Source organism: Pelophylax lessonae (genome assembly GCF_965119305.1).
Source record: "Pelophylax lessonae genome assembly, chromosome: 2".
Classification (NCBI taxonomy): Eukaryota; Metazoa; Chordata; class Amphibia; order Anura; family Ranidae; genus Pelophylax; species Pelophylax lessonae.
The window spans coordinates 589,786,761-589,813,031 of record NC_138769.1 but is presented as its reverse complement, the minus strand read 5'-3'; the positions used below and the strand labels follow the sequence as shown (position 1 = coordinate 589,813,031).

The following is a 26,271-nucleotide window of genomic DNA, read 5'->3' as shown; positions in this document are numbered from 1 at the left end:
CAAAAATGTAATTTTAGGTGAGATACTCCCAATAGGAACACGTGTAAAGGGTTGCAGGCCCAGCAGGTTTCCTCATTGAAGCCCTGCAGCTGCCACAGCTGATAGATAATTATGAAACCACTCCTATTAGACCCACTCAGCACAGAGGAACAAACAATGGTTTCTTCAGACTAACTAAAGGTAGAAATCTGCAACGAAGTTTGTTAAAATCCTTGTAATGTACAGAGATCACCCAGAGGGGAAAAACAAAATTGGGAGTTACACTGGCTATTCATTGGTTTTTAAGGAGCCGGAACCAGCCAGTATTCTTAAGCAGATAACTACACATACAGTGCCTCCCTTTACCTCCATTGTGGTCACCAAGCTCCCCTTCTGTTTGAGTGATCTGGATGGTGGTGCAAAGACAGAGCAGAACCCACCATCTTTTGCCCCGTCATTACACAGGACACTGCAGAGGGGGGAGGAGCCAGGTAAGCTGGGCGGGACAGAAAGGAGGAGAGGCAGACGAAAACTTGAACTGAAAGCTGAGAGCAGCTTGGGCACCATGTGAGGGGAAAAAGGGGCGGCTGAACTGAATGGAACATCGAACTAACCATGGAGAGGTGCAGGGGCATATGCGTAGCTATATAACCATCATCTTTTTTAAGAGGGTCATGTGACCCCGAAAATGCACTAAAAACACACCCTGGGTGCGTTTTTTATGCGGTTCCCATTGATTATAATGGAAGATGCCTCTTTGGTGCACTTTTGGAAAGCGCATCAAAGATGGTGCATGCAGGACTTTTTAGAACGCAGCACAGTGATGTAAAAAATCTCATAGGATTTAAAGGGAAATATTTCTGATGCGCATTTGCGCATCAGTGTGAGAGGGCACTAAACTTTCTCCCGCCCCCTTCTAACTTCTATTCTAACTACACCTGTATAAGGAAGATGTGTATACTTGGTTATTTCGGGCGCTCTGGTCTGATCACGTGATCAGCTCCCAGCAGTGACTGTAGCCCATTTATTATATCTGCTGTGTGACTATATAATGAAGCTTCTTTGCCACTGGGCAGTACCAAGTCAGGATTCGCTTCCCTATGGACCCATTCATTGTGACATGGAAACTGCAGTTCTGATGTAATGTGACAAGTAAAACCAGGGTAAAACTCCGACGACTCCGTTTTTTTTTTTTTTTTTGCACTTCCGACATTCCGACTCTTCTGTATTAATCTTTCCACAATGACTTGGGTGGGTGGCATTGCAGTAACTATTTTAAACCACATCACTAACGATCTCTGGATAAGCAAGGATGGCTTCTTTTACAGTAAGTTTTGATGAGCGATCATACTTTTCAACTTCTTTTAGTGCTTTATAAAACTCCTGTTGGAATTTTTTTATTTGGATATTTACTGGTTCTGTAACGCTTATGCGACGTCACTTTCCTTTAGCAACTTCCATTTTGTCTAAGAAGGAATCAAAGTCTAATTCTTCGTTTTGAAGAAGATGATCCTGAGTTACCACTATTGCTTAAAAGAACTTCATCCTGTGGAGGTATTTCAGGTCGTAATCCCTTCATGTGAACTGCTACATCATAGAGGGCCTTTTTCCCAGTAGCGGTCTGTTCACTGTTCAACAAAAGTCGGCTCATTGGGTCGACATAAATAGCCGCTAACAAGATTTAATTTTCCAGCAAAAGACTCTCTCTTTTCATCATTGAAGATGCAATGCCCTCAGCTATTAACCCTCCTTTTTTGTTCAGGCGATATAACAGGCTCTTCCATTCCAAGAGGAATTTACCCGGGGTTAGATCGTCACATTGCAACCTCTTCCTGACGATGAAGGGGTGAGAAAGAAGGTTCTCCAGCTCCTTTTGTTTGTGTCCACTGGCTTTCAGTTAATGCAAGATTTTCATTGTCCTATGAAGTCTTTTAGGTTCAAGCAAACTCTTCACCATTAAATAAGTGCTTCCCCAGCGAGTTGTTTGATCCAAAATGGCTCCTTTTTCTGCACCTCTTATCAAAATTGCATCTGTTTTCGGGGCCATGGCTGCAACAGTTACTTGCCGTAATTTTCCAATTAGTGTAGCTGCATGGCGATCTTTTAATCCATCTCTTATGGCAAGTTGCAGTGTATGAACAGCAGTTTCTCTAAGTTTTCTAAACTTTCTCCAATACTTGCAGAGCTGTCTTCCTCTAACTCTGATATCCGTTTGCTACCTTCTTCATCTGCGTTCACATCTTCTCAAATGTGCTCAACATGTTAGAAGCGTTATCTGTTACAACACATAAAATCTGTTCCTTTGTCATTTCAAAATCTTCTAGAACACCCTCTACTAACCTCTGAAGGTAATCACTGGTGTGATGTGCCTGAGTGTCCTTGAGTGCCGGTTCACATTTGTGCGGCTTGTGAGATCGCATGCAATTCGGAGCGAACTGATCCTTCATTACATGCGATCTCATGTGCGGATGCGAGTTCAGCCATACACTTTGTATGGCTGAATTCGCACTGTATCCACACCAAACACGCACATGAGGCATTTTTTCAGCCGCATCAGAATCGGATCGCACAGTGGTTCACATTTGTGCGATCCGATTCTGTGCGAACTGTCAGATCGCACTGCGATATGCAATCAAACTGGGGGGTGTCATTAACATTTAATTGACACCCCCTGCGTATCGCATATGGCAGTGTGAACTGCCAGATGTGCGGATGCGATGCGGGATCACGCTGCATATTCGCAGCGTTCCCGCATCACACAAGTGTGAACCGGCACTTATTCCGAGGGTCCCTGTTGTTGTTATTATTATTATTATTATTATTTTTATCCACAAATCTAACATTAATAGCAAATTAATTGACTCTGTGACGTGTGCATGCATCCATTTTAAGGAAGACAAAACGTCCTTTCAGAACTTTCTGTGGTTCTTCCTTTTTACATTTGGCCTCCTCAATTATAAGTTTTCCTTATACTAAGTCATTAATTATAACTTTTTGTGAATTGGGACATTTAAACTTGCTTTTTTTTAAATTCCAATCTAAATTTAGTAGGAGTTGGAGTCAGTGCATTGTTTGCTGACTCCGACTCCAGTTACCCAAAATTTTCTCAGACTCCAACTCCTCAACTCCCGACTCCACAGCCCTGAGTAAAACTTGGATCTTCTTAAACCTTTATACACCCAAACAGGGATGTCTGTAGCATTCACACCTTGCCAGTCCCCTGACCTGACCCCCATCTACTATGAGTTGTTTGGGTTTCTTCAGCCTTTTGCAAATGTCTCTGTCATGGGGGGGAGTCATGGCAGGGGCCCAGCCACGCTGTAACAATTGCTCCCAGCTCATGCTATATTACTGGCTTCGGTGCTGATTACAGTGCACCTATTGAAGGAGAAAATTCCCGAAATCTCATTAGCCACTTTTATATGAGAATCTTAAGTATGATGGCAGCTTCCTTTTGAGGGAGTCCCATTTGCTTAATTTCTCTTTATACCCTTCTAATATAGCATTTTGCCATTGTGGGAAAATTCAGTCTATTCCTTGAACAGACCAAATAGTTTGGTAATGAAGACTAGAGTGTCCCAGGCCTGGCGACTCAGCAATTTGGCTCTGGAATTGGGAAAGTCCTTCTTGCCTTTTTTTTTTTTTTGTTTTGGAATATCCTCATGAAGGATCTTAGCCTTTCAGGCTGGAGAGGAGCCCTGGGTGCTGTTTCCATGCAGCGGACTTGGTTGTCAGAGGAGCCTCATCTCCTGATCAACATTCTAAAACTTTGAGCGAATCCTGTTGGTTGGCCTTCAGTCTGGATTCAGTCACAGTGCCAAGACTTGGGTGTACATTGATCATCAGGATGAAACCAGACGTTTTGCTGCAGCTTCATGTTTAAACCTTGTGAAGAATGTGTATCAGGTGCGCTAAACTATTGAATAATAAGTCAAATATATAAACATATAGTGACAAATCAACAGAAATGGTGATTATGGTGAAAGGACAAATCTTTCCACAAAATGATAAACAAAAGTGACAAGCAATAATATAAATATCAAAATTGTGAGTCCATAAATGAAGTGAATATCCAAAATCATGTTCAACCGACATGCATGTGAAGAAAATCCAAGAGTGCAAAATCCAATTTAAATAGATGTGGGCAGTGAAACCTCCACCGTGATTGGATAAGCCCCTTACCAGATAAAATAACACAAGGGCGTAAGTGTTATCAGATCCAATATAGTAACCAGGAAAGATAGGAACACCCTCAAATCCCTCTCTCAAAAAAAGAGAGTAGGTCAGCCTCTTACCAGATGGTAAATGATTGTAGGCATGGAAAGGTATATTCCGTCTGCGTTAGCAGCCTGTCCTGTTGCCTGGGATGGATGGATCTCTGAGCTCTGGTCCTCTGTGGAACTTCTTTTTTCTTGATCTGTGCAGAATAAAAGTTCCAAATGAAATAATGTATATAAGCAGCACTAACATAACCAGCAAGATCCAAATACAGGGTGTGTCATTAAGAGTCAATAGCCTAGAAACACCTGCTCCTTTATGTCAGTGCCTCATCTGTGCCCCATACATGAATCATCCGTGCCACCCATGCCACCTCAGTGCTCATCCATGCCACATCCATGCTCATCCATCCCACGTCAGTGCTCATCCTTGCCATGTCAGTGCTCATCCGTGCCACATCATGCTCATCCATCCCACGTCAGTGCTCATCCATGCCATGTCCGTGCTCATCCGTGCCACACCCATGCCACTTCAGTGGTCACCCGTGCCACGTCAGTGGTCATCAGTGCCACATCAATGCCACGGCAGTGCTCATCCACGCCACATCAGTGCTCATCCATGCCACATCAGTGCCACGTCAGTGCTCATCTGTGCCACATCCATGCCACATCAATGCCACATCCGTGCCATGTCAGTGCTCATCTGTGCCTCATCCATGCCACATCCATGCCATGTCAGTGCTCATCTGTGCCACATCAATGCCACATCCGTGCCATGTCAGTGCTCATTTGTGGCTCATCCATGCCATGTCAGTGCTCATCTGTGGCTCATCCATGCCACGTCAGTGCTCATCTGTGGCTCATCCATGCCACGTCGGTGCTCATCTGTGCCTCATCCATGCCACGTCAGTGCTCATCCGTGCCACATCCATGCCACATCAGGGCTAATCCATGCCACATCAGGGCTAATCCATGCCACATCCATGCCACGTCGGTGCTCATCCGTGCCACATCAGTGCCACATCCATGCCACGTCAGTGCTCATCCGGGCCACATCCATGCCACATCAGTGCCACTACAATGCTTATCAGTGCCCTACAGTGCCTCACAAAATTGTAATGGGAAGTCAGGAAATGACGGTGCTCCTTGCATGTTGGGCCTCTGTATTTGGTCAGGCTGTGGAAAAGTCACACATATGTGGTTTTGCTATACTCAGGAGGAGTGGCAGAATTAATTTTGGCATGTCATTTTTTGCTATGTACATGCTAGGTGTAAGAAATGTCTTATAAATGGACAACTTTGTGTAAAAAAAAAAAAAAAAAAAATGCGTTTTGGTTTTCTTTCCACATTTTCCAAAAACTTGTGGAAAAAAAATGACTCATTATGCCTCCTAGATTATGTGTTGGGTGTTTTCTTTCCAAAATGGGGTCTTTTTGTGGGCGTTTCCATTGTCCTGGTGCTCCAGGGCCTTCAAAAGTGTGATAGGTCATCAGAAAATATGTGTAATTTTTTGCTTCTAGAACGCCTGATGGTGCTACTTGGATGTTGGGCCTCTGTATGTGGTCAGGCTGTGGAAAAGTCTCACAAATGTGGTATCGCCATACTCAGGAGGAGTAGCAGAATGTATTTTGGGGTGTAGTTGCAAGTATGCCTGTACAGTGTGTGAGAAATATCTTCGTAATATGACCATTTTGTGAAAAATGATTAAAAAAAAAAATCTTCATTTTGCACAGAATTGTGGGAAAAAAATTACAACTTCAAAAAACTCACCATGCCTCTTACTAAATACCCTGGAATGTCTACTTTCCAAAAAGGGGTCATTTGGGGGGTATTTGTACTGTCCTGACTTGTTAGGGTCTCAAGAAATCAGTACATCAGGTGTGATCAATTTTCAATGATTGGTACCATAGCTTGTAGACTCTATAGCCTTCACAAAGACCAAAAAATGTATACTTATTTGGGTTATTTTTACTAAAGATATGTAGTTGTATAAATTTTGGCCAAAACTTATGAAGAAAAATGACTACGTTTGCAAAATTTTAAACCGTAACGAAGAAAATTGCATTTTTTTTTTACAAAATTTTCAGTCTTTTTTCATTTATAGCGCAAAAAAATAAAAAACCCAATTATGATTAAATACCACCAAAAGAAAGATCTGTTTGTGTGAAAAAATAGGACGAAAATTTCATATGGGGACAGTGTTGCATGACTGAGTAATTATCATTCAAAATGTGAGAGCACTGAATGCTGAAAATTGGTCTGGTTAGGAAGGGGGTTTAAGTGCCCAGTGGGTAAGTGGTTAAAGTCCAATTATATTCTCAGTAACGTATTGCTACAAAACTGAAGCATACTGCTAGTAGGAGGAGTTATCTTTGGCTCGCCTACAGTTTTTTTTCTTTTTTTGGAAGCCATAGCAAAATCCCCTGTTGGTGGCAGAATTGCTTGAAGGTTAAGAAATCCCTGTATCCCACAATGGACACCAAGAAAAGGATTTTAGGACGAGTACAAAAATCCTATTTTACTGTTGCACGACAACACCGTTTTAGTAGGTTTCAAAAACAGTGTTTACATTTTTGAACCACCTATGCCAATCCTTGAAATTATAATTCCATGTATATTTTCTTTCAAAACAGATGCTGAACAAAGACAATGGGGTCCGTAGCATCTGCCTATACCAGTCGTGTGACAACTTCGAAGCAGGCTAGCAACACAAATGTGGAAGATGATGATTTGTTAGATGGAAGAGACCGAGATGAAGATATTGCACAATTTCCTTATGTTGAGTTTACTGGTCGGGACAGCATTACCTGTCCATCCTGCCAGGGAACTGGATGCATTCCAACAGGTCAAGATCACTGCAGTTCTTACTTTTAATCTAGGTTTACCATCAAGAGTCTGGTATTGGGAAAACATGGATAAATTAACCATTTAAGTTCATGAGTAGTAGGCTCCCCCAATTACCAGTTGCCTTTCCAGTGTCCAGTGAGGGTAGTTTTAACTGGACTGGAAATTATTTGTTGGCTTAGCCTGAAGTCAAGAAAATCAGGCCCCTAACAACAAATTAAGACTAGTTTTAAAGAGACACAGAGAAGAGAATTTTCTGGTAAACAACAGTAATAGCAGGCATCTTTTTGGTAATTACTCTTATGCAGGGTGCAGCAAGTTTTTGCTCTAAAACTTTATTAAGCTTTGACAGTCAAGCAGGTATTCTACATGTCATGGCAACCAAAAGGTTTAACCACTTTAACCAGGCTTTTTTCTGACATTTGTTTACAAGTAAAAATCTGTATTTTTTGCTAGAAAATTACCTAAACCCCCAAGCATTATATATTTTTTAAATAATATAGTTGCAAAATTTTGTCATACTGTATTTGCACAGCTGTCTTTTATACGCATTTTGTTTTTTAAATACACTTTTAATGAATTAAAAAGAAAAAAAAAAACGCTTTAGTTTTTTCAATGGCACATTCAGGGAGCCAATCACGCCGTGATTAGCTTCACCAATCACGCGTGCCTGCACAACTGATTGGTTCCGCTGTGCCGATACTCACGGCATGATTGGCTTCCTGAATGTGCTATTGAAAAAACTAGGGCGGAGAGTAAGACTCACTGAATGTGTGGGGCGGGCTGCAGTGCACGAGTGAGTAATGTATGTATGCGGCTGTGCTCCTTTCCAGGCTCCTACTAGTCCACCTCCAGCCTCCTACTACCACCACTATGAGAGACTGTGTCTGTCACTGTATAATCTGATCGAGTCCACACTGACACTGACTGACTGTCACTGAGTAATTGATGTTACCATATTAACCCTGACCTGCCCAGGGCCCTGTATCTGCAATTAAAATTTACAAGGCTGCCTGCATGCTTCCTGATTTCCATTCCCAGCATCCTTCCCAATCCCTACAGTGTCACTAACATTAACCCTATTGTACAAGGCTGCAGTGTGCACTGAATCCCATTCCCTACAGTAACCTTTAGGGAGAGAGAGAGAGAGAGAGACATGAGAGGACGAGAGTGAGAGGACAAGAGAGAGGACAAAAAATTGGCAAAATAAATGGAAAAAATGTGAAACACCGCGTTCGGTATTCGGCCTTCGGCCTTTGGCCAAGCATTTCATTATTATTCGGCTTCGGCCAAGAATTTCATTTCGGTGCATCCCTACAATGGATGGCATGAATGAAAGCCATCTATTGTGTACAATTGTCATGTGATCTGCTATGATTGGTCACAGCTCTCACTTGGTAGTGGCTGATAAATTGATCAGTCATCCATTGTGTTTCGGGAAGAAGTCACACCTGACCTCCACTGGAACAGTGAATATCCTGCCCACCTGTCATTTGTCTATAGGCTGGGCGGGAAGTGGTTAAAGTGTATTTTTTTCCCAAATACTGTGTAACATAAAAAATTACAACAACTACCGTTCTATTCTGTAAGACCCCTGCTTAATATAAATTTAAAATGTTTGGAGGTTATAAGTAATTTTCTAGCAAAAAGGTGATTTTTATACTTGTCAGAATAGGCATGGGTAGCAAGTGGTTAAATTGTTGTTCTGTGTTAAAATGTAAGCCTTTTTAGAAGGCTAAGATTTGACATTAGGGCAAATAGAGGTTATCGTGCTCTTCTTTTTTTATTTTATTTAATTTTTTTGGCTTTAGTGAATGAAATATTATCCATGGAACTCCTACCTGTTCTGCTCAGCATAAAGCCAATGAGGTCAGAGATTACTGCAGCAGGAGATCGAGTTCCTAGTCACAAGGAGCCTCATGTATTTAAATGCAGTCTTAGGGTCCATGCACACTGGCTTAAAAAAAATCGCTGCTTCCAGAGGAGTTTAGCGTTTTACCTGTAGAAGCAGCTAATGTTATCCTATGTGTCTATGCACATTGGAATATTTAGAGGCATAGTTTAAGCTCTGAGATTAGAGGCTGAAAAAAAACCTTTCTGGTTTGCTTTTTTGAGAGCTGAATGCTCCTAAACTATTATAATGCTCCATATAAACAAAAAAAAATGCTAATAATTAGCATTTTTTGCTGGCGTTTAACAATGAGCAGTATCGTTTTTGTTAAGGAGCAGGTGGCCACTGGCGCCCCTAACAACCAGTGAATAGCTGGTTGTTAAGGAGCAGCCTATTAAGCTGATTGCCACTTCCTTGGCAACGGATGACTAGCTGACAGCTCAATGTAAAGAAAAGAATTGCCGGCAATTAAAAATTAAAAAAAAAGAGCCGGGGAGATCCCCCTCAAACTCCATACCAGACCCTTATCTGAGCAGGCCAGGAAGGGGGTGGATAAGTGGACTCTCCCCTTTCCTCCTAATTTAAAAAAAAAAAAGTGTCCCCTGGTGGTCATGATGAACGTTGGCCGCCGACCCAAACGAAAAAAAAAAAGAGGTCTGTACCCGATGCTGGCTTCCACCGAATGACTGCTCCACCCCCAAATAAACTATGGTGCGGAGCTACCCAGTTAAGTCATTGGGTAGCCTCGCCCCATCGTTTATTTAGCAGTGGGAGGCCGGTGCAGTTATCATTCGGCTGGAGCGGTCCTCTTCCTTTTTTTTTTTTTTTTTTATCTTTGTTTCTTCGGGACAGCGGTTGGCGTTGGATCTACACTGGGGAACCCTCTGATTCCTCTTGTATTGATTTGTATTGAAACTGTACTGTCTTCCCTCATTTTGTAAAGTATTGTGCAAACTGTTGTTGCTATATAAATCCTGTACAATAATAATACTGTATAAAATGTGTTGTGTGTATTTGCTTTGCTACAGAGCAAGTGAACGAGTTGGTTGCGTTAATACCGTACAGTGACCAGAGACTGCAGCCCCAAAGAACGTAAGTGTGCCCTTGCTGTGGAAATATTAAAATTCAAAAATGTCCTAAAGAGAGAAAATCCAATTTTTCTGACATTTGTTGCTTACAAGTTTAAATCCGTATCTTTTGGTAGAGAATTACTTGGAATCATATATATATATATATATATATATATATATATTTTTTTTTTTTTTAGCAGAGACCTTCGAGAAAAAAATGGAGATTTTTGCAATATTTTATGTCGCAAAGTATTTGCGCTGCTGTCTTTCAAATGCAATTGTTTTGGAAGAAATACACCTTCATGAATTTAAAAAATAAAACTGTAAAGTTAGCCCAATTCTTTTGTATAATGTGAAAGATAATGTTATGCTGAGTAAATAGATACCTAACATGTCATGCTTTAAAATTGCGCACACTCGTGGAATGGCGACAAACCATGGTACTTAAAAATCGCCATAGGCGACACTTGAAACTTTTTGACGGTTATCTGTTTAGAGTTACAGAGGAGGTCTTGTGCTAGAATTATTGCTATAACTATCTCACTCTTAATGATCGTGGCAATACCTCACATGTGTGATTTGAACACCGTTTACATATGCAAATGCGACTTACCTATGTGTTCGCTTCCGCGCGCTTTCAATTTTTTTTATTCTTATTCTTTATTTTATTTTTTTTTTATTTTTACATTGTCCCTTTTAAAAAAAAAAAAAAATGTTATTCACTTTTATTGCTGTGACAAGGAATGTAAACATCCCTTGTGACAGTAATAGGCAGTGACAGATACTTTTTATGAAGGAATCTGGGGTCCCCAAGACCCCAAATCCCTCCTCTGCATTTAAAAGCATTCAAAATGCCAGGTTTGGCTGTTTTGAACACTGTCATGTTGTTGTTTTGGTTTTTTTTTTTTTTTTTATTTATAAATTTGGCGCCTTGTAAGGCTCCAGTAATCGGAAGTGATGTCATGACTTCACTTCCAGGTTTCTACATCAGAAACCCGATCAAATCTGAAGCCAAAGCCGCATATTTGCGTTACGTCGGCAGGAAGGGGTTTGGGAAAGCAGAATAGAATTGTATAATTTCATACCAAAATGTTAGATTTATGCTGTTCACTCCTTTTTCCCTACTTCTGTACAAGTCTTTGCACTATTACAGCAAACTTATATTTCTCTTTCGTTTTATTGACAGACACCGCTCCTGATATTCTTAACCATTTGGGTTATACTACCCCCTCCAGGAGTAGGACACTAGGTAGAAATAAAATCTGGCTACACCTATGGGCAGTCCCAGGGGATATACTCCCTCTCCCTACTATAGGCACTCGTTTTTTTCTTTTAGTCAGGAGAAAGGACCTAGTTCCTTGCTGGGGTTTCTGGTCCTGGCAAATTTTTTCTTTTTTGTATAGAAATGTTTTTTTCTCCTGGATTTTTCCTGTGAGATCTACAGCCAACTGCCAGACTGGGCGACGGGCTGGATAATCTAGATCCAGTTGTCACTCCAGTCTGGCCAGCGAGCGCGCACAGACCTCAGCTCCGCGCTAGGTCGGCCACGACATAGTCCCACTGGACAGGTGCTGGCATGCGAGTTAAACGCCTCATGAGGTCGCATACAACCGGGTCTTGGCCCCAGTCGCAGTGCTCCTCCTGGCCGACAGCCCCCCCCCCCCCATTTCGATTGAGAGGGGCTCTGTCTGGAGCGGTGCCCACCCGGTTTCTGGTATGGTGAGTAGCTGTCTCCCCCTGGAGGGTTTTGGGGTGGACGTGGGCCCCTCCTTGGGACGGTCTGACTCCCGGGTTTCCCTCCTTCCCATCAGGCACCCCTCTTTCATCTGTCCCCTATCCTATTCCCCCCCCCCTACTTATACTGGGACTGTTTTGTGGTCTGGTCCACCTCCTGGGGTGGGGGCAGGGCGCTATACTGGGGATGGGGGGTCTGTCCCAGAAGCCTAGGGATCCCTCCTGGAAACCTCATGGTGTCGTGCAGGGGGCCGCCATTTTGTGTGTTTCTATGCACGGCGGCCATGTTTGTGTAGTCTGGCGGCCATTTTCCGGTGGTTTGCCATTAAAAATTGCGTTGACCAAAACAGTGGAGCCCTGTGGGTGACTATTTCAGCGGTGGAAGCCCCTCCTCATCCCCTGGTGCTGACTCCTGGATCGTTGTACTTCCTGATCGCTGCGCGTGCAGTGCTGATTATCCTGGTGATTGCAGGTGCCTGTTTCTGCTGGGTGGTGAGTCTGGTGGGGTTCTCTCTCCCTCTCTGCTGAGGATCACTTGGTGCGACTAGGTGGTGCTGCCAGCGCGGTGGGGGTGTCCCTTGCAGTGTTTAACACCTGTTTTGTGGGGTTCCCCTGGTAACTCATGAAGTCTTTGGAGCACATCTCCCCACCTGATGCCTTCTCTGAGGCTGCGGGGCCCTCCGGGTCCCAACCATCCATGGATGCACTGACGGCGGTCCTGGAGTCCTTTGTGTCCCAGGTAGAGGTGGCTTTCAGGCGAAGCCCCCACTGCCTTCCCCCCTTCATCTGTCTAATCAGATCCTGAATCTGATTTGGCTGCTGTGGATGTGGGTCACCCTGCTGGGTCGGCAACCACGCGCCCAGAATCCTCTGATAGTGAGGCTGATTCCTTCATATTTGCAACAGGGCACGAAAAGGTGCTGGTGGAAGCACTGATTGTATCTGTGCGTGAAACCTTGAAGATGGAGGAAGCAGCTGCTATGGAGGCGCAGGTTCTCTTTGGCACTAGCAAGCCATCCAGAGCGGCAAAGATGTTTCCTTTCCCCACCTATTTTGACAGAATTGTCGCTAAAGAGTGGGGACGACCAAAGCGTCCCCTTGGGGTGCCTAATCGCTTTACTAGGCGTTACCCCTATGAGGAGTTGCTTTTTAAGAAGTTTACTGTTCCACCGGTGGTGGACCCTCCGGTTTCCAGGTTGAATAAGGCAACCATGATTCCAGTTGAAGAGTCCCCAGCATTTAGGGATCTGGCTTACATTAAGGCGGAGGCTGTAGCCTGCAATATGTACACTCTGGCTGGTTCTGGTTCGGCCGGTATTTACCATTGCCCTGGTCTCGCAAACTCTGACCGAGTTGGCTTAGCTTTTATGCTGTGACCTGGAGGGAGAACAGCTCCCCCCTGCCTTTGCTGGGCTGGAGGACCAGCTGGTCCAGGGAGTGCAGTTTATCTGTAATGCCTCTTTGGATGCGGCTTTCTGTTTCGGCAGTGGTCCTCAAGAGTGTATTTTTGCTCAAATGCTGGTCTGCGGACCAGACTTTTAAAAAGGCCTTTACTGATCTTCCCTTCCACGGAAAACCGCTGTTTGGAGCTTCCCTGGATGACATCATAAAAGGTCTCACAGGGGGTAAGAGTACCTTCCTGTGTTGTCATCTGTGAATGCTTCTTTTGGCTGCAAGGTTTTGAAGGCTGCTGTTGAGAGGACCTGATCCTCTTTGAGGGTGTATTGTTTTGTTTTTTTCAGGTGGGCTCAGGTTTTTTTGGTTAGGCTCCTGTTGCCTGGTTGGCTACTGTTTAGCCTTGGGGATTTTTTTGCTGTTCCCACCCCTCATGTTTAACACTGCTATGGGACGTCCCAATGGTTAAGAATATCAGGAGCTCTCTCTGTCAATGAACGAAAGAGAAAATGGGATTTCTGACTTACTGTAAAATCCATTTCTCTGATGTTCCATGACGGGCACAGCACCCACCCCTCTGTGGAGTTATAATTATTCTGACACTGCTTGTAACAAAACTGAGTACCTATAGCGGGGAGAGGGAGTATACCCCCTGGGACTGCCCATAGGCGTAGCCAGACTTTTTTTTTCTGCCTAGTGTCCTACTCCTGTAGGGGACAGTATAACCTAATGATTAAGAATATCCGGAGCTGTGTCTATCAATGAACATCAGAGAAATGGATTTTACTGTAAGTCAAAAATCCCATTTTTCTGGACCTAGTTACCCAATTAAAAGCACTGACCACTTTGGAAATTTTATGCAGTGCCTTGAAAAAGTATTCACACCCCTAGAAAAGTTCCACATTTTGTCATGTTACAACCAAAAACATAAATGTATTTTATTGGGATTTTATGTGATAGACCAACACAAAGTGGCACACAATTGTGAAGTGGAAGGAAAATGATAAATGGTTTTCAAAACTGAAAAGTGTGGGGTGCATTTGTATTCAGCTCACCTGAGTCAATACTTTGTAGAACCACCTTTCACTGCAATTACCGTACATCTCCAGAAATTGTGATGCTACCCTAATTATTTCACTGCAATTACAGCTGTAAGTCTTTTTGGGTATGTCTCTACCAGCTTTGCACATCTAGAGAGTAAAATTTTTGCCCATTATTTGCAAAAAAAGCTCAAGCTCTGTCAGATTGGATAAAGAGTGTCTGTAAACGGCAATTTTTAAGTCTTGCCACAGATTCTCAATCGGATTTAGGTCTCGACTTTGACCAGGCTATTCTAACACATAAATATGCTTTGATCTAAAAAATTCCATTGTAGCTCTGGCTGTATGTTTAGGGTTGTTGTCCTGCTGAAAGGTGAACCTCTGCCACAGTCTCAAGTCTTTTGCAAACTCGAACAGGTTTTATTCTAGTTTGCCCTGTATTTGGCTCCATCCATCTTCCCATCAGCTCTGACCAGCTTCCCTGTCCCTGGTAAAGCAAAGCATCCCCACAACAGGACGCTGCCACCACCGTTTCACAGTGGGGATGGTGTGTTCAGGATGATGTATTGTTCGTTTTCTGCCACACATGGCGTTTTGCTTTTAGGCCAAAAGGTTCAATTTTGGTCTCATCTGACCAGAGCACTTTTCTTCCTCAATGTTTGCTGGGTCCCCCACATGGCTTCTCGCAAACTATAACGGGACTTCTTATGGCTTTCTTTCAACAATGGCTTTCTTCTTGTTACTCTTTCATATAGGCCAGATTTGTGGAGTGCAAGACTAATAGTTGTCTTGTGGACAGATTCTCCCACCTGAGCTGTGGATCTCTGCAGCTCCTCCAGAGTTACCATGGGCCTCTTGGCTGCATCTCTGTTTAATGCTCTCCTTGCCCAGCCTGTCAGTTTAGGTGGACGGCCATGTCTTGGTAGGCTTGCAATTTTGCTATACTCTTTATGTTTTCGGATAATGGATTGAACAGTGGTCTGTAAGATATTCAAAGCTTGGGATATTTTATAACCTAACCCTGCTTTAACCTTCTCCACACCTTTTTATCTCTGACCTCTCTGGTGTGTTCCTTGGCCTTCATAATACTGTTTGTTCACTAAGGTTCTCTAACAAACCTCTGAGGGCTTTATAGAACAGCTGTATTTATACTGAGATTAATTACACACAGGTGGATTGTATTTACTAATTAGGTGAATTCTGAAGGCATTTGTTTCCTTTTAGATTTTAGATGGGGGTATCAAGAGTAAAGGGGGCTGAATACAAATGTGTGCCACACTTTCCAGATATTTATTTATAAAAACCAATTGAAAATCATTTATATTTTTCCTTCAACTTCACAATTATGTGCCACTTTGTGTTGGTCTATCACATAAAAACCCAATAAAATACATTTACTTTTTTGGTTGTAACATGACAATGTGGAAAATTTCATGAAGCATGAATACTTTTTCAAGGCTCAGTAAATGAAGAATACTTGCTGCCATCCTCTTTGTTCCTGTGTCTATCGACCATCTTTCTGGTGTGAGGTTGCAGCAGTGTTAATTTTGGCAGCAAATTTTAATTTAGTTTTAGTCTTAGTCTTAGGACTAAAATGGCATTTTAGTTTTAGTCCCATTTTAGTCTTCTGCAAGTGTTTTCGTTTTAGTCGTATTTAGTCGACTAAAACTCCAGTACATTTTAGTCGACTAAAACGTCCTACATTTTAGTAGACTAAAACTCATTTAATTCATCTATAATCGAATGGGTGTAGTTCAATTGTAATTTGTAATGCATTATTTAAGCATTTCTCTAGAATTTCCAAACTCATTATATACTACTGCTGGTCCTGGAGTGAAAAATCTAATATGTTATTATTTATGGTATTAAGCTTTGAGCATGCACTAGCACAGCACTACACCAGTGTTAATTTTGGCTGCAAATTTCAATTTAGTTTTAGTTATAGTCTTATGACTAAAATGCCATTTTAGTTTTAGTCGTATTTTAGTCATCTGAATTGTTTTAGTCGTATTTTAGTTGACTAAAATTGTGTTCATTTAGTCGACGAAAACGTTTTAGTCGACGAAATTAACACTGGGTTGCAGCAGCAAAGAGTGAGTGGTGGCAATCCTAAATTGCCCTGCCTAGCAGACATTGAACTTGGCTCCTAGCTTAGTTTATATAAACAGAGGTTCACAGTAGATAATTATTACCATATATATAAAAGATATATTGGATAGAAACTAATTGGATTAGTTGACTTCATACTTTATTTTACTTGCAGACAATGTTGTTTCCGTATTAAGGAACCTTGGTAATCTATACTCAGTTCAACAGTGTAGATAGAACAAACAGGACTTGGACATTATTTCCAGAGCTGTAATGTATAGAATCTTGTGCCAAACCTGACTGGCACTCTTTTACAGCGCTGGTGGGAGGGGGTACAACATCTGCTACATTCACTTGGGTTGTAGAAGCTATGACAGAGATCCTGCTGCTAAAATGAGGGACCCCAGGCTCCTCCTCACTCCCCAGTATCCATGTCACAAGTGAGGTCTTTACTGCAATACACACAGCTACTCTGCAGAATCCATGTCACCAGCTGAGATTACACCCCCCCCCCCTTGTGCACAGACATTGTGCTATTAGCCATGCTATTCTAAATATGTTTAGGGTTGCATTTTTTATTTCTTTACCTTATTTTGTGTGCTCACATTTATGACTTTATGGCATGTAATGATTACCTGTTAGTCATTTGCAGGCTATCAGCCTATTCAACAAGGCAGCTATTAACTGTAATTTAAATAATGCTGTTCAAAGCAACACAGTGGCTTTAATTGTACTGTATTACTATCAGTAAAACATGAATACTGGGTGCCAAAGGTTATAGCACTTTGCTCTTTACCATAAAAACAATCCTAGATGTTTGATCGCAGGGTAGCTGTCATGGACAGGTCACATGCTTATCGGTCTTATATTATAACAGGTTAACAGAAACCATAATATGCTGATTGATTGATCACAAGCATGAATAGATGTAAATACTTCATGCACTATTTTTTTTTTTTAATTAATTTATAGCCATGGCAATGTATGAGTGCAGCTTGGATGCATTTCCAATCTCTAAAAACTTGTACTAACAAATGAAAGTGGTTGTAAAGCCTTAAAGAGGTTGTAAACTCATTCAATTTTTTTTTTTTTCCAACCTGAAAGAGAAACGCATAATGAGCTAGTATGCATCGCATACTAGCTCATTATGAAATACTTACCTTAGAACGAGCCCCCGCCGTGCCGCCTGCTTACCCGTATGACGGCAACATGTTCAGTTGCCCGTCTTCCGGGATCGTGGCATCCGGCCATCTGATTGGCGGGACCCGTGATTACGTCACTCCCGCGAATGCGCGCGGGAGCCGACGGTCACGGCACGGGGCTCTGAAGGAACGGCAACAGCGGCCGTTCCTTCAGAGCGCATGTGCCAGTGATGTCACTGGCTGCATGCAAAGTAAATATCTCCTAAACGGTACATGTTTAGGAGATATTTACAGTACCTATAGGTAAGCCTTATCATAGGCTTACCTATAGGTAAAAGTTGCAGAGGAGGGTTTACTTCCTCTTTAAGGTTTTTTACCTTAAAGCGGAGCTCCACCTAAAAGGGGAAGCTCTGCTTGTCTGCCTCTTCCTTAATGTTATTTTAATGTGTGTTTTTTATCTATGCTTTCTCAACAGAAAACTGTATGTTGTGCTGTCGATATTTTTCTGCCTCTTAGCATGTGGTCTGGTGATGTTCTTTGTGTTTCCACGTACTATGGGAGTGCAGGATGGCGGCATTCGAATGGTAAAAGTGTGGTTTGATAAGGAAAAGGCTATTGTCCACATTGCTATGACGGTAATTACTTTTTTTTTTTTTATTCATAACCTTTTCTCTTTAGGATGCCCAATTACTTTTATTCTACTATGAATGTTAAAGGGTCCTCTAGTGTCCTTCCTAGGAAGTCTCACTCCATTGTTTGTCATGGCAAACCGAATATGATGAGAAATCCACTAGAGCAAATCTCTGACTGAGAGCCCTGTTTCTGGTGATGACTGTCTAAGAGGGGGTTTCTCTTACTTTGAAGAGATCTCCTCTCACTTCCTGTTATGTCCATGGGACAGGAAATCTACCCTATAGACACAAACATCAAAAGACAGTGGTTTTAACTCCTTACTCTATTTTGTCCAAAAAAGAAATTTCAGCTATACAGTAGATACCCTTTATATTATATAATGTTGGGCAGAAACCTCTTGATGGCACTTCCGAATAGCCACCCATTGTGAAGATTTAGGGCTACCAACGGGTTTCCAGAAAATCTCTACACAGCAGGGCTGATCCTTCACTCGTAGTAGGAAGTGATAGACGGCAGATGCACTACTTCCCCTTGTCTTACTTCCCCTTGTCTGTCTGAGTCATATGTTATGTAGTGGGACTTGCCGCACTGTTATAAAAGGGGCACATTTGTAAAAGACACTAGCAGTTATTTTTTTTTATTTTAAGACTATTCGCATAAACCTACTGGTAACATAATATACAGTACTAATGGTAAATGTGGATATTATCTTGTAAGCTTTTTATGTGCACAACTGTGCTGTGGCTTTTGTTTATTTATGCTTTTATTTTATGTATTCCAGAGCACCCTAGGATTCACCAATTCCAACTTTTATTCAGTCTCTGTGGATAGCTTGATTAGCCAAGTACAGTACATGAACACAGTCATTGGAACGCAACTGCAGACCAATGTGTCTGTCATTAAGCCACGCAGCGATAAATCGGTAGATTACCTGATTGTATTTCATTACTTTTTGTTACATTTGCCTTGCAGTTCTTTCTCTGAGTATAGTCTGCATTCATATGGTCAATTGGCACACACTGTGAATTCTAGTGGCAAGAATCTGCAAAATCCTGCAAATGGAATGACAGGTGTGTGCAAAAAGCTGTGTCCGCCCAGCTCATACAAAGCAAAGACTGTTCACATGGCCAGCAATCCCCTGCAGTTAGGGCGCAGGCTGCTTCCTATCGCGATCATCTGTCCCTAACCGTAGGTAATTGCTGGCTTAACTAACAGCCAGGAACAGTCATGGATAGCTGCAGCTACAGTCAGCCTATCGTTGTTTTGTAAGAGATGAGCAGCCACAGCCCTTTGCATTCAGCTGTCATTCCAGCCGCAGAAATTGTCAGATTCTTTGTGCTGGAATTTGCAGTGTGTGCTAATCACCCATGTGGGTGCACCCTAAAAGAATGGATCATTGTAAAAGTGTCTATAAAATTAGATGACCGCATCTCAGCATGGCCAAATTGGGCTACTAAGTAATGTTGTGGGGCAGTTCCAAATAGCTGCAAATTACATTTTTTTTTCAAGGACAAATAAACGAGTTTGGTTAGGAACCCTTGTCCATTTGCTATTGTATGCCCTAAATTTATTGGGTGCAGGAACTGTCTGCAGTCTCCTCACTTAATTTCCTAAACCTGAAGGATGATGCAGCAGAACATTTATTGGAGAAGAAGCTGGTCCAAAAGATATCAGTTGGATCTTGCATGTGCATCTGATGATTCTTTGATGCGTGTATGCACCTTATCACAAGTGTGATATGGAGAATTATTTCTAGTGCTAGGTTGAAGTTGCATGTTTTGGTTCTACACATTCCATCCACTGTTTTCCAGTTAGGTCACTGCGAAAAAAGTGCAATATTTCTTTCCTCCAGTGACTGACTACCTGATCTTCTGTTTTAATTCTGGATTGCAAGTAATTATGCAAATAATACCACAGTATGCAAAAGCAGTGACCTAAATCATTTATCCCTCAGGTGAATTTCACAGTGAATCTTGAGTTGGGTGGAGTCCTTTCTTATTTATAGTAAGTATTATAGACTTTATACCAGATTTTTATATTATCTACCCTCCTTGCAAGGAGAGAACTGTTGTAAGTAGATACATATCTGATGGAGTGAGCCGTCAGCCCTATCTGAATGAAGAACAGAGTGTTCTGTATACATCAAAAGCAGTAGATGTAGACAGAGTTTGTGTTCATGCACTAAAACATTTGCTGGATTTCTATATATACAGCACACTATCGCTTCTCGGCCTTTTGGCTAAGATCAAGTGTAGTATCTGTTCTTATCAGTTGGTATGGGCCTTAGCTAGTACCAGTATGACCGAAACCCGGAGCGCTCTAAGTATTGAGGTATGGGGAGTAGGTCATCTGGGAAAGCATGTGGGGCCCGCCGCCTTCTGATTCAAATGGGTTGAACTGTCCTAACCAGTTTGAAGGGAGCAGGAAAGCCGGTCTGGAGGGTGAGCCCGGTGGAACTGCTCCTGGATGTAATGGGCTGAGGAACAGGATGGCGAGGGGAGGGCTTTCTCTCCTGGGTTTTGATCTGGCTGGCTAACGGGCCTTTCCCCAGGGGAGGTGAGCTCTCTCTAAGCTGTCCAGGTTCTGATGTCTGCTGGTGGGGATAGGCTACACTCGGTCTGGCCGGGGGCTGAGATAGAAAAAGCCCCTAGTGTAAGTGCCCCTGGGGTGGCAGCCCAGGGGTGCCTTAATTTCTCACTGGTGAGGGGCAGCTCGCTTTGAGTTTTTTCGGCACCTTGGTCACTGCACTATGCACAACTTTTTCACACCTGCCTCTTGGGACAGGCCTTTTGGCTTGCACCAGAGGAATTTTTTATTCCGGCTGGAAGGCCTGCCTTGGTTCCTCACATGGCACCATAGCACTTTCCCCACTTCCCCTTCCCCCACTTCTTTGTTTGTTTGTCCTTTTCTTTGGAGTTTGTCACCTGCACTATCACCTTTGTTTTCTTTTTTGCACGACTTGTAGGGTGTGGGTCCTCGGGCCCAGCCTTGAGTCTTGGGAGGGGGTGGATATGTTCAAACAAAAAGGAATGACCGCACTTCCGATGGATTTTCAAAGAAAGGAGTATCTTTATTCCACATCAATCAAATGGCAGGTACAGGTACACACTGTGAATGCAGGACAATCGGTGGACGCGTTTCACGACTGCATATGTCGCTTATTCATCACCAAGTTCACTCTGGATGTGCACCGGCCATATATACACCCCATACATGCAGCTGGCAACGATTAGAGTCATCAAGCTAGTTGTTCCTCCCATCGGTCAGCTGTTGGGAATCTATGGCCAGATTGCACAGACAGAATGACCCCAAACAAATTCAAACTTGAACACACTAGTGCAAAAAACATTGTACATTTTGACATAAATATAAGTCAAATAAATATCCTAGTGATGAGTGTTGAAGTGAGAAACAATCAAGAATAAAAAAACATATTCAATATTCGTAGTGCATTTTGTCATATGTCATATATTTGACAAAGACATATATATATCTGATATGAATGAAAAGAATATGTGTGGAAAAATTTTGTAAAAGTGACTTTAAAGTGCAAAGATTTATTGTTGTCAAATAATAAAAATATATTGTTGAAAAAATTATATAAAGTGTCACGAAAAAATTCTTGATTTCTAAAAAATCATTTTGACCGGCTTCAAAAAGCAATAGAGTGTATTTCAAAATAAGAGCAATATAGAAAAAACTCCAGTCTGTATTTTCTGCCAAATAATCATATCTGAAACAATATAATGGTATATATGTGGAAAATGATTCATATATAAATTACCATATGTAATTCTCAAAAATACGTTTTCTATAAAACACTTATAAGTGATAAGACACCAATAAAATTACATGAGAGAAAATCACATATGTGTGATCCATGCATATTTAGGAAACAAGGAATAAAAATTTCCATAAATAGATAGATATGCATGGTTCATAATAGTCAAATGTGATATGTATAAAAGATATGCAGTGCATAGTGATATAACCAGTGTTCCTCTAAATAACAATGAGTATCAATCAAAGTAATCAAAGTAATACATTGTAGCAACCCATTGCTGTATTGAGAACGATACAATACAAACACCGGTGTGCACATGCTTTCTCATGGACTAAATTTCCTATATAGTGTTTTAAAACCACAAAAAATCTCTCTCTAAAGAAAACCCTCGAAGAAGGCTCTAAAAAAGAATTGTTTGGGAAGAAAAAAGAAATACAAAAACAAAGCAAAATCGGGTGTGGTTCACTATACATCTGTTAGCTAAACTTGGCTAAACATAGCTCTCCATTTGTATTAGGATAGTCAACCATTGTTGTAGGAAACCCGATGTGTTGAAATCGGCCAGTCTATGGGTAAATGTGGGAATTTATCTTATCCAAATCAGTCTGAGCAAAAAGATAGTTACTATATCATTGCTATAAATATTGGCATCACCCACAGATCCCAGGGACGGGGAAAAGAAAGTTTGGAAATGAACCTCCAATATGATGTTATAATTGTGTATTTTAATATTTCGATACTGAGGATATATGGCAATAAAGATGACTTCAGGACATATGGTCGAATATATCAAATATTGTGTCACTTGTATGTACATATACTATACGAGCATATATAGTCCGGAGTCACTTCCTTAATTGTCATTGATTCTGAGAAAAACTTATTTTAAGAGTCATTAAGGCTTTTATGTGTGTGTAAACACATCCTGGCTGAATAGAAAAAAGCTCAGATATTCCTATGTAAAAAATTTTTGTTATTACAAAATATCTGATATGATATTACCAAAACAGGGAAATATATATATTTTAATGGTCATTTTTCTGGACAAAATTTAATGCTAATAGATATCTAGGTGTAAAAGTGTGTCACGTCCCACTCAAAATTCATACCATTAAATATCCAGAAAACTTCACGTTTGCAGAGTATCTGGAAAATATCTCCTCCTCTTTCCATCTAAGTGACATACGTTGTCTCAAGTCAACGAATGTCGCTCGTCACTTCAATGACCTACATGAAGGAGATATTTCTCTGGTCATGGTTCAGGTCATTGAAAAAATCTTAAAACCTAAAAGAGGAGGAGATATTTTCCAGATACTCTGCAAACGTGAAGTTTTCTGGATATTTAAACTCCACACAAGATTACCTAAAGGTATGAATTTTGAGTGGGACGTGACACACTTTTACACCTAGATATCTATTAGCATTAAATTTTGTCCAGAAAAATGACCATTAAAATATATATATTTCCCTGTTTTGGTAATATCATATCAGATATTTTGTAATAACAAAAATTTTTTACATAGGAATATCTGAGCTTTTTTCTATTCAGCCAGGATGTGTTTACACACACATAAAAGCCTTAATGACACTTAAAATAAGTTTTTCTCAGAATCAATGACAATTAAGGAAGTGACTCCGGACTATATATGCTCGTATAGTATATGTACATACAAGTGACACAATATTTGATATATTCGACCATATGTCCTGAAGTCATCTTTATTGCCATAGATCCTCAGTATCGAAATATTAAAATACACAATTATAACATCATATTGGAGGTTCATTTGCAAACTTTCTTTTCCCCGTCCCTGGGATCTGTGGGTGATGCCAATATTTATAGCAATGATATAGTAGTAACTATCTTTTTGCTCAGACTGATTTGGATAAGATAAATTCCCACATTTACCCATAGACTGGCCGATTTCAACACATCGGGTTTCCTACAACAATGGTTGACTATCCTAATACAAATGGAGAGCTATGTTTAGCCAAGTTTAGCTAACAGATGTATAGTGAACCACACCCGATTTTGCTTTGTTTTTGTATTTCTTTTTTCTTCCCAAACAATTCTTTTTTAGAGCCTTCTTCGAGGGTTTTCTTTAGAGAGATTTTTTGTGGTTTTAAAACACTATATAGGAAATTTAGTCCATGAGAAAGCATGTGCACACCGGTGTTTGTATTGTATCGTTCTCAATACAGCAATGGGTTGCTACAATGTATTACTTTGATTACTTTGATTGATACTCATTGTTATTTAGAGGAACACTGGTTATATCACTATGCACTGCATATCTCTTATACATATCACATTTGACTATTATGAACCATGCATATCTATCTATTTATGGAAATTTTTATTCCTTGTTTCCTAAATATGCATGGATCACACATATGTGATTTTCTCTCATGTAATTTTATTGGTGTCTTATCACTTATAAGTGTTTTATAGAAAACGTATTTTTGAGAATTACATATGGTAATTTATATATGAATCATTTTCCACATATATACCATTATATTGTTTCAGATATGATTATTGGGCAGAAAATACAGACTGGAGTTTTTTCTATATTGCTCTTATTTTGAAATACACTCTATTGCTTTTTGAAGCCGGTCAAAATGATTTTTTAGAAATCAAGAATTTTTTCGTGACACTTTATATAATTTTTTCAACAATATATTTTTATTATTTCACAACAATAAATCTTTGCACTTTAAAGTCACTTTTACAAAGTTTTTCCACACATATTCTTTTCATTCATATCAGATATATATATGTCTTTGTCAAATATATGACATATGACAAAATGCACTACGAATATTGAATATGTTTTTTTATTCTTGATTGTTTCTCACTTCAACACTCATCACTAGGATATTTATTTGACTTATATTTATGTCAAAATGTACAATGTTTTTTGCACTAGTGTGTTCAAGTTTGAATTTGTTTGGGGTCATTCTGTCTGTGCAATCTGGCCATAGATTCCCAACAGCTGACCGATGGGAGGAACAACTAGCTTGATGACTCTAATCGTTGCCAGCTGCATGTATGGGGTGTATATATGGCCGGTGCACATCCAGAGTGAACTTGGTGATGAATAAGCGACATATGCAGTCGTGAAACGCGTCCACCGATTGTCCTGCATTCACAGTGTGTACCTGTACCTGCCATTTGATTGATGTGGAATAAAGATACTCCTTTCTTTGAAAATCCATCGGAAGTGCGGTCATTCCTTTTTGTTTGAAGTTATCCTGGATTGCGGATCCGACCGGCACCTGATCCCAGTCTCACCTGGAGCGGTCTACCCTGCTTGGATTTTGCCTACTTCTAGGGGGTGGATATGGCCTTTTGGCTTAGTTTGCCCTCTCTCATGGGGTCTCCCTTCGGGGGAGCCCCACTTAGTACTCGGGGGGGCTGTTTCGGCAGTCCCCCTGGAGAACAGGGTCAGTCTGGTTTCGGCCAGACAGACCATGAGTACCTTAAATCCCTGTCAGGAGTCTTGGGCCCGGGGGATCGAGGTTTCGGGTCCTACCTCTTCGGAGGGAAGACCATTTGTTTTCGCACACCCTGTGCACTTTTTTGTGTTCTCACTTTGTGTGTGTGCACTTTTTTATGCACCGGGTGGAATCTTTTGAGTGTGTTGCACACGCTACGGGCTTTAAAAAAAATATATATATATATATACAGCACACTCTGTTCTCTGGTCTGCCGAATTGTGCAGTCGGCTTCATCTGCTTGATCCAGTTTGTTCTCTATGAGAAACGAAGATCAGCATAAATAAAATTGTGGTTCCAAAAGCGACATATTCAGAAATAAATTCCTGTTGGAAGTTGTCTAGTTACATAGGAGTATTTTCCCAGAATCGCCTGTCAAATATGAACTGAGGTTGCCTTCTGTTTTAAAATATTGGTTCCCTGATTATCCTGCTAATCCAGTGACTTTAGCTTAGAGTCCTGACCTACAACAAATATGTAGATCAGGAACTTTTGATGATATTGGTCGGTCTGTTCATTTTCAGGTCGATGTTTGGAAGAATTGCTGGCTAGTTATTCATTTTACATCTCCGGTCTCAGATAGGGGTTAAATCGAGTTTGCAATGTTTTAACAATTAATCATGCAGCCCTAATAAGTAGTGAGGCTACTTGCAAGGAATCGATATATGCAATGCAAATTCCTAATGGATATAGGGACAATGCAACGCCCAAAAATAAATTAATAAGGTGTGCAAATAACTATATCAAAGAAACAATATATGCTACCCAAAATACTTTATGAAACACACATAAAATAGTGGCAGAGAAAAGTATCACAGAAGTAAGAAAAAGAGTTCATCAAAGGTTCTGCAAAGATTGTTCATCATAGTGATACGGATTTATACATAATTTAAACAATTTAGGTGAATGATGCACTGTAACCTCTATAACCTAAATCTGTATGAGATAGGAACACA

General features: G+C 41.0%; 1 protein-coding gene across 1 annotated transcript in view; it reads left to right on the top strand.

Annotated features, from left to right (window-relative positions):
- The window catches only part of TMEM106C (transmembrane protein 106C), a 59,036-nt gene that overhangs the window by 17,027 nt on the left and 15,738 nt on the right, over positions 1-26,271 (top strand). The window contains exons 2-6 of the mRNA XM_082246804.1: positions 6,830-7,041; positions 9,960-10,023; positions 17,876-18,035; positions 18,815-18,955; positions 19,988-20,037. Of these exons, the coding sequence (XP_082102930.1) occupies positions 6,846-7,041; positions 9,960-10,023; positions 17,876-18,035; positions 18,815-18,955; positions 19,988-20,037 (611 nt within the window). The 5' untranslated portion in view covers positions 6,830-6,845. The remainder of the gene's footprint in view (positions 1-6,829; positions 7,042-9,959; positions 10,024-17,875; positions 18,036-18,814; positions 18,956-19,987; positions 20,038-26,271) is intronic.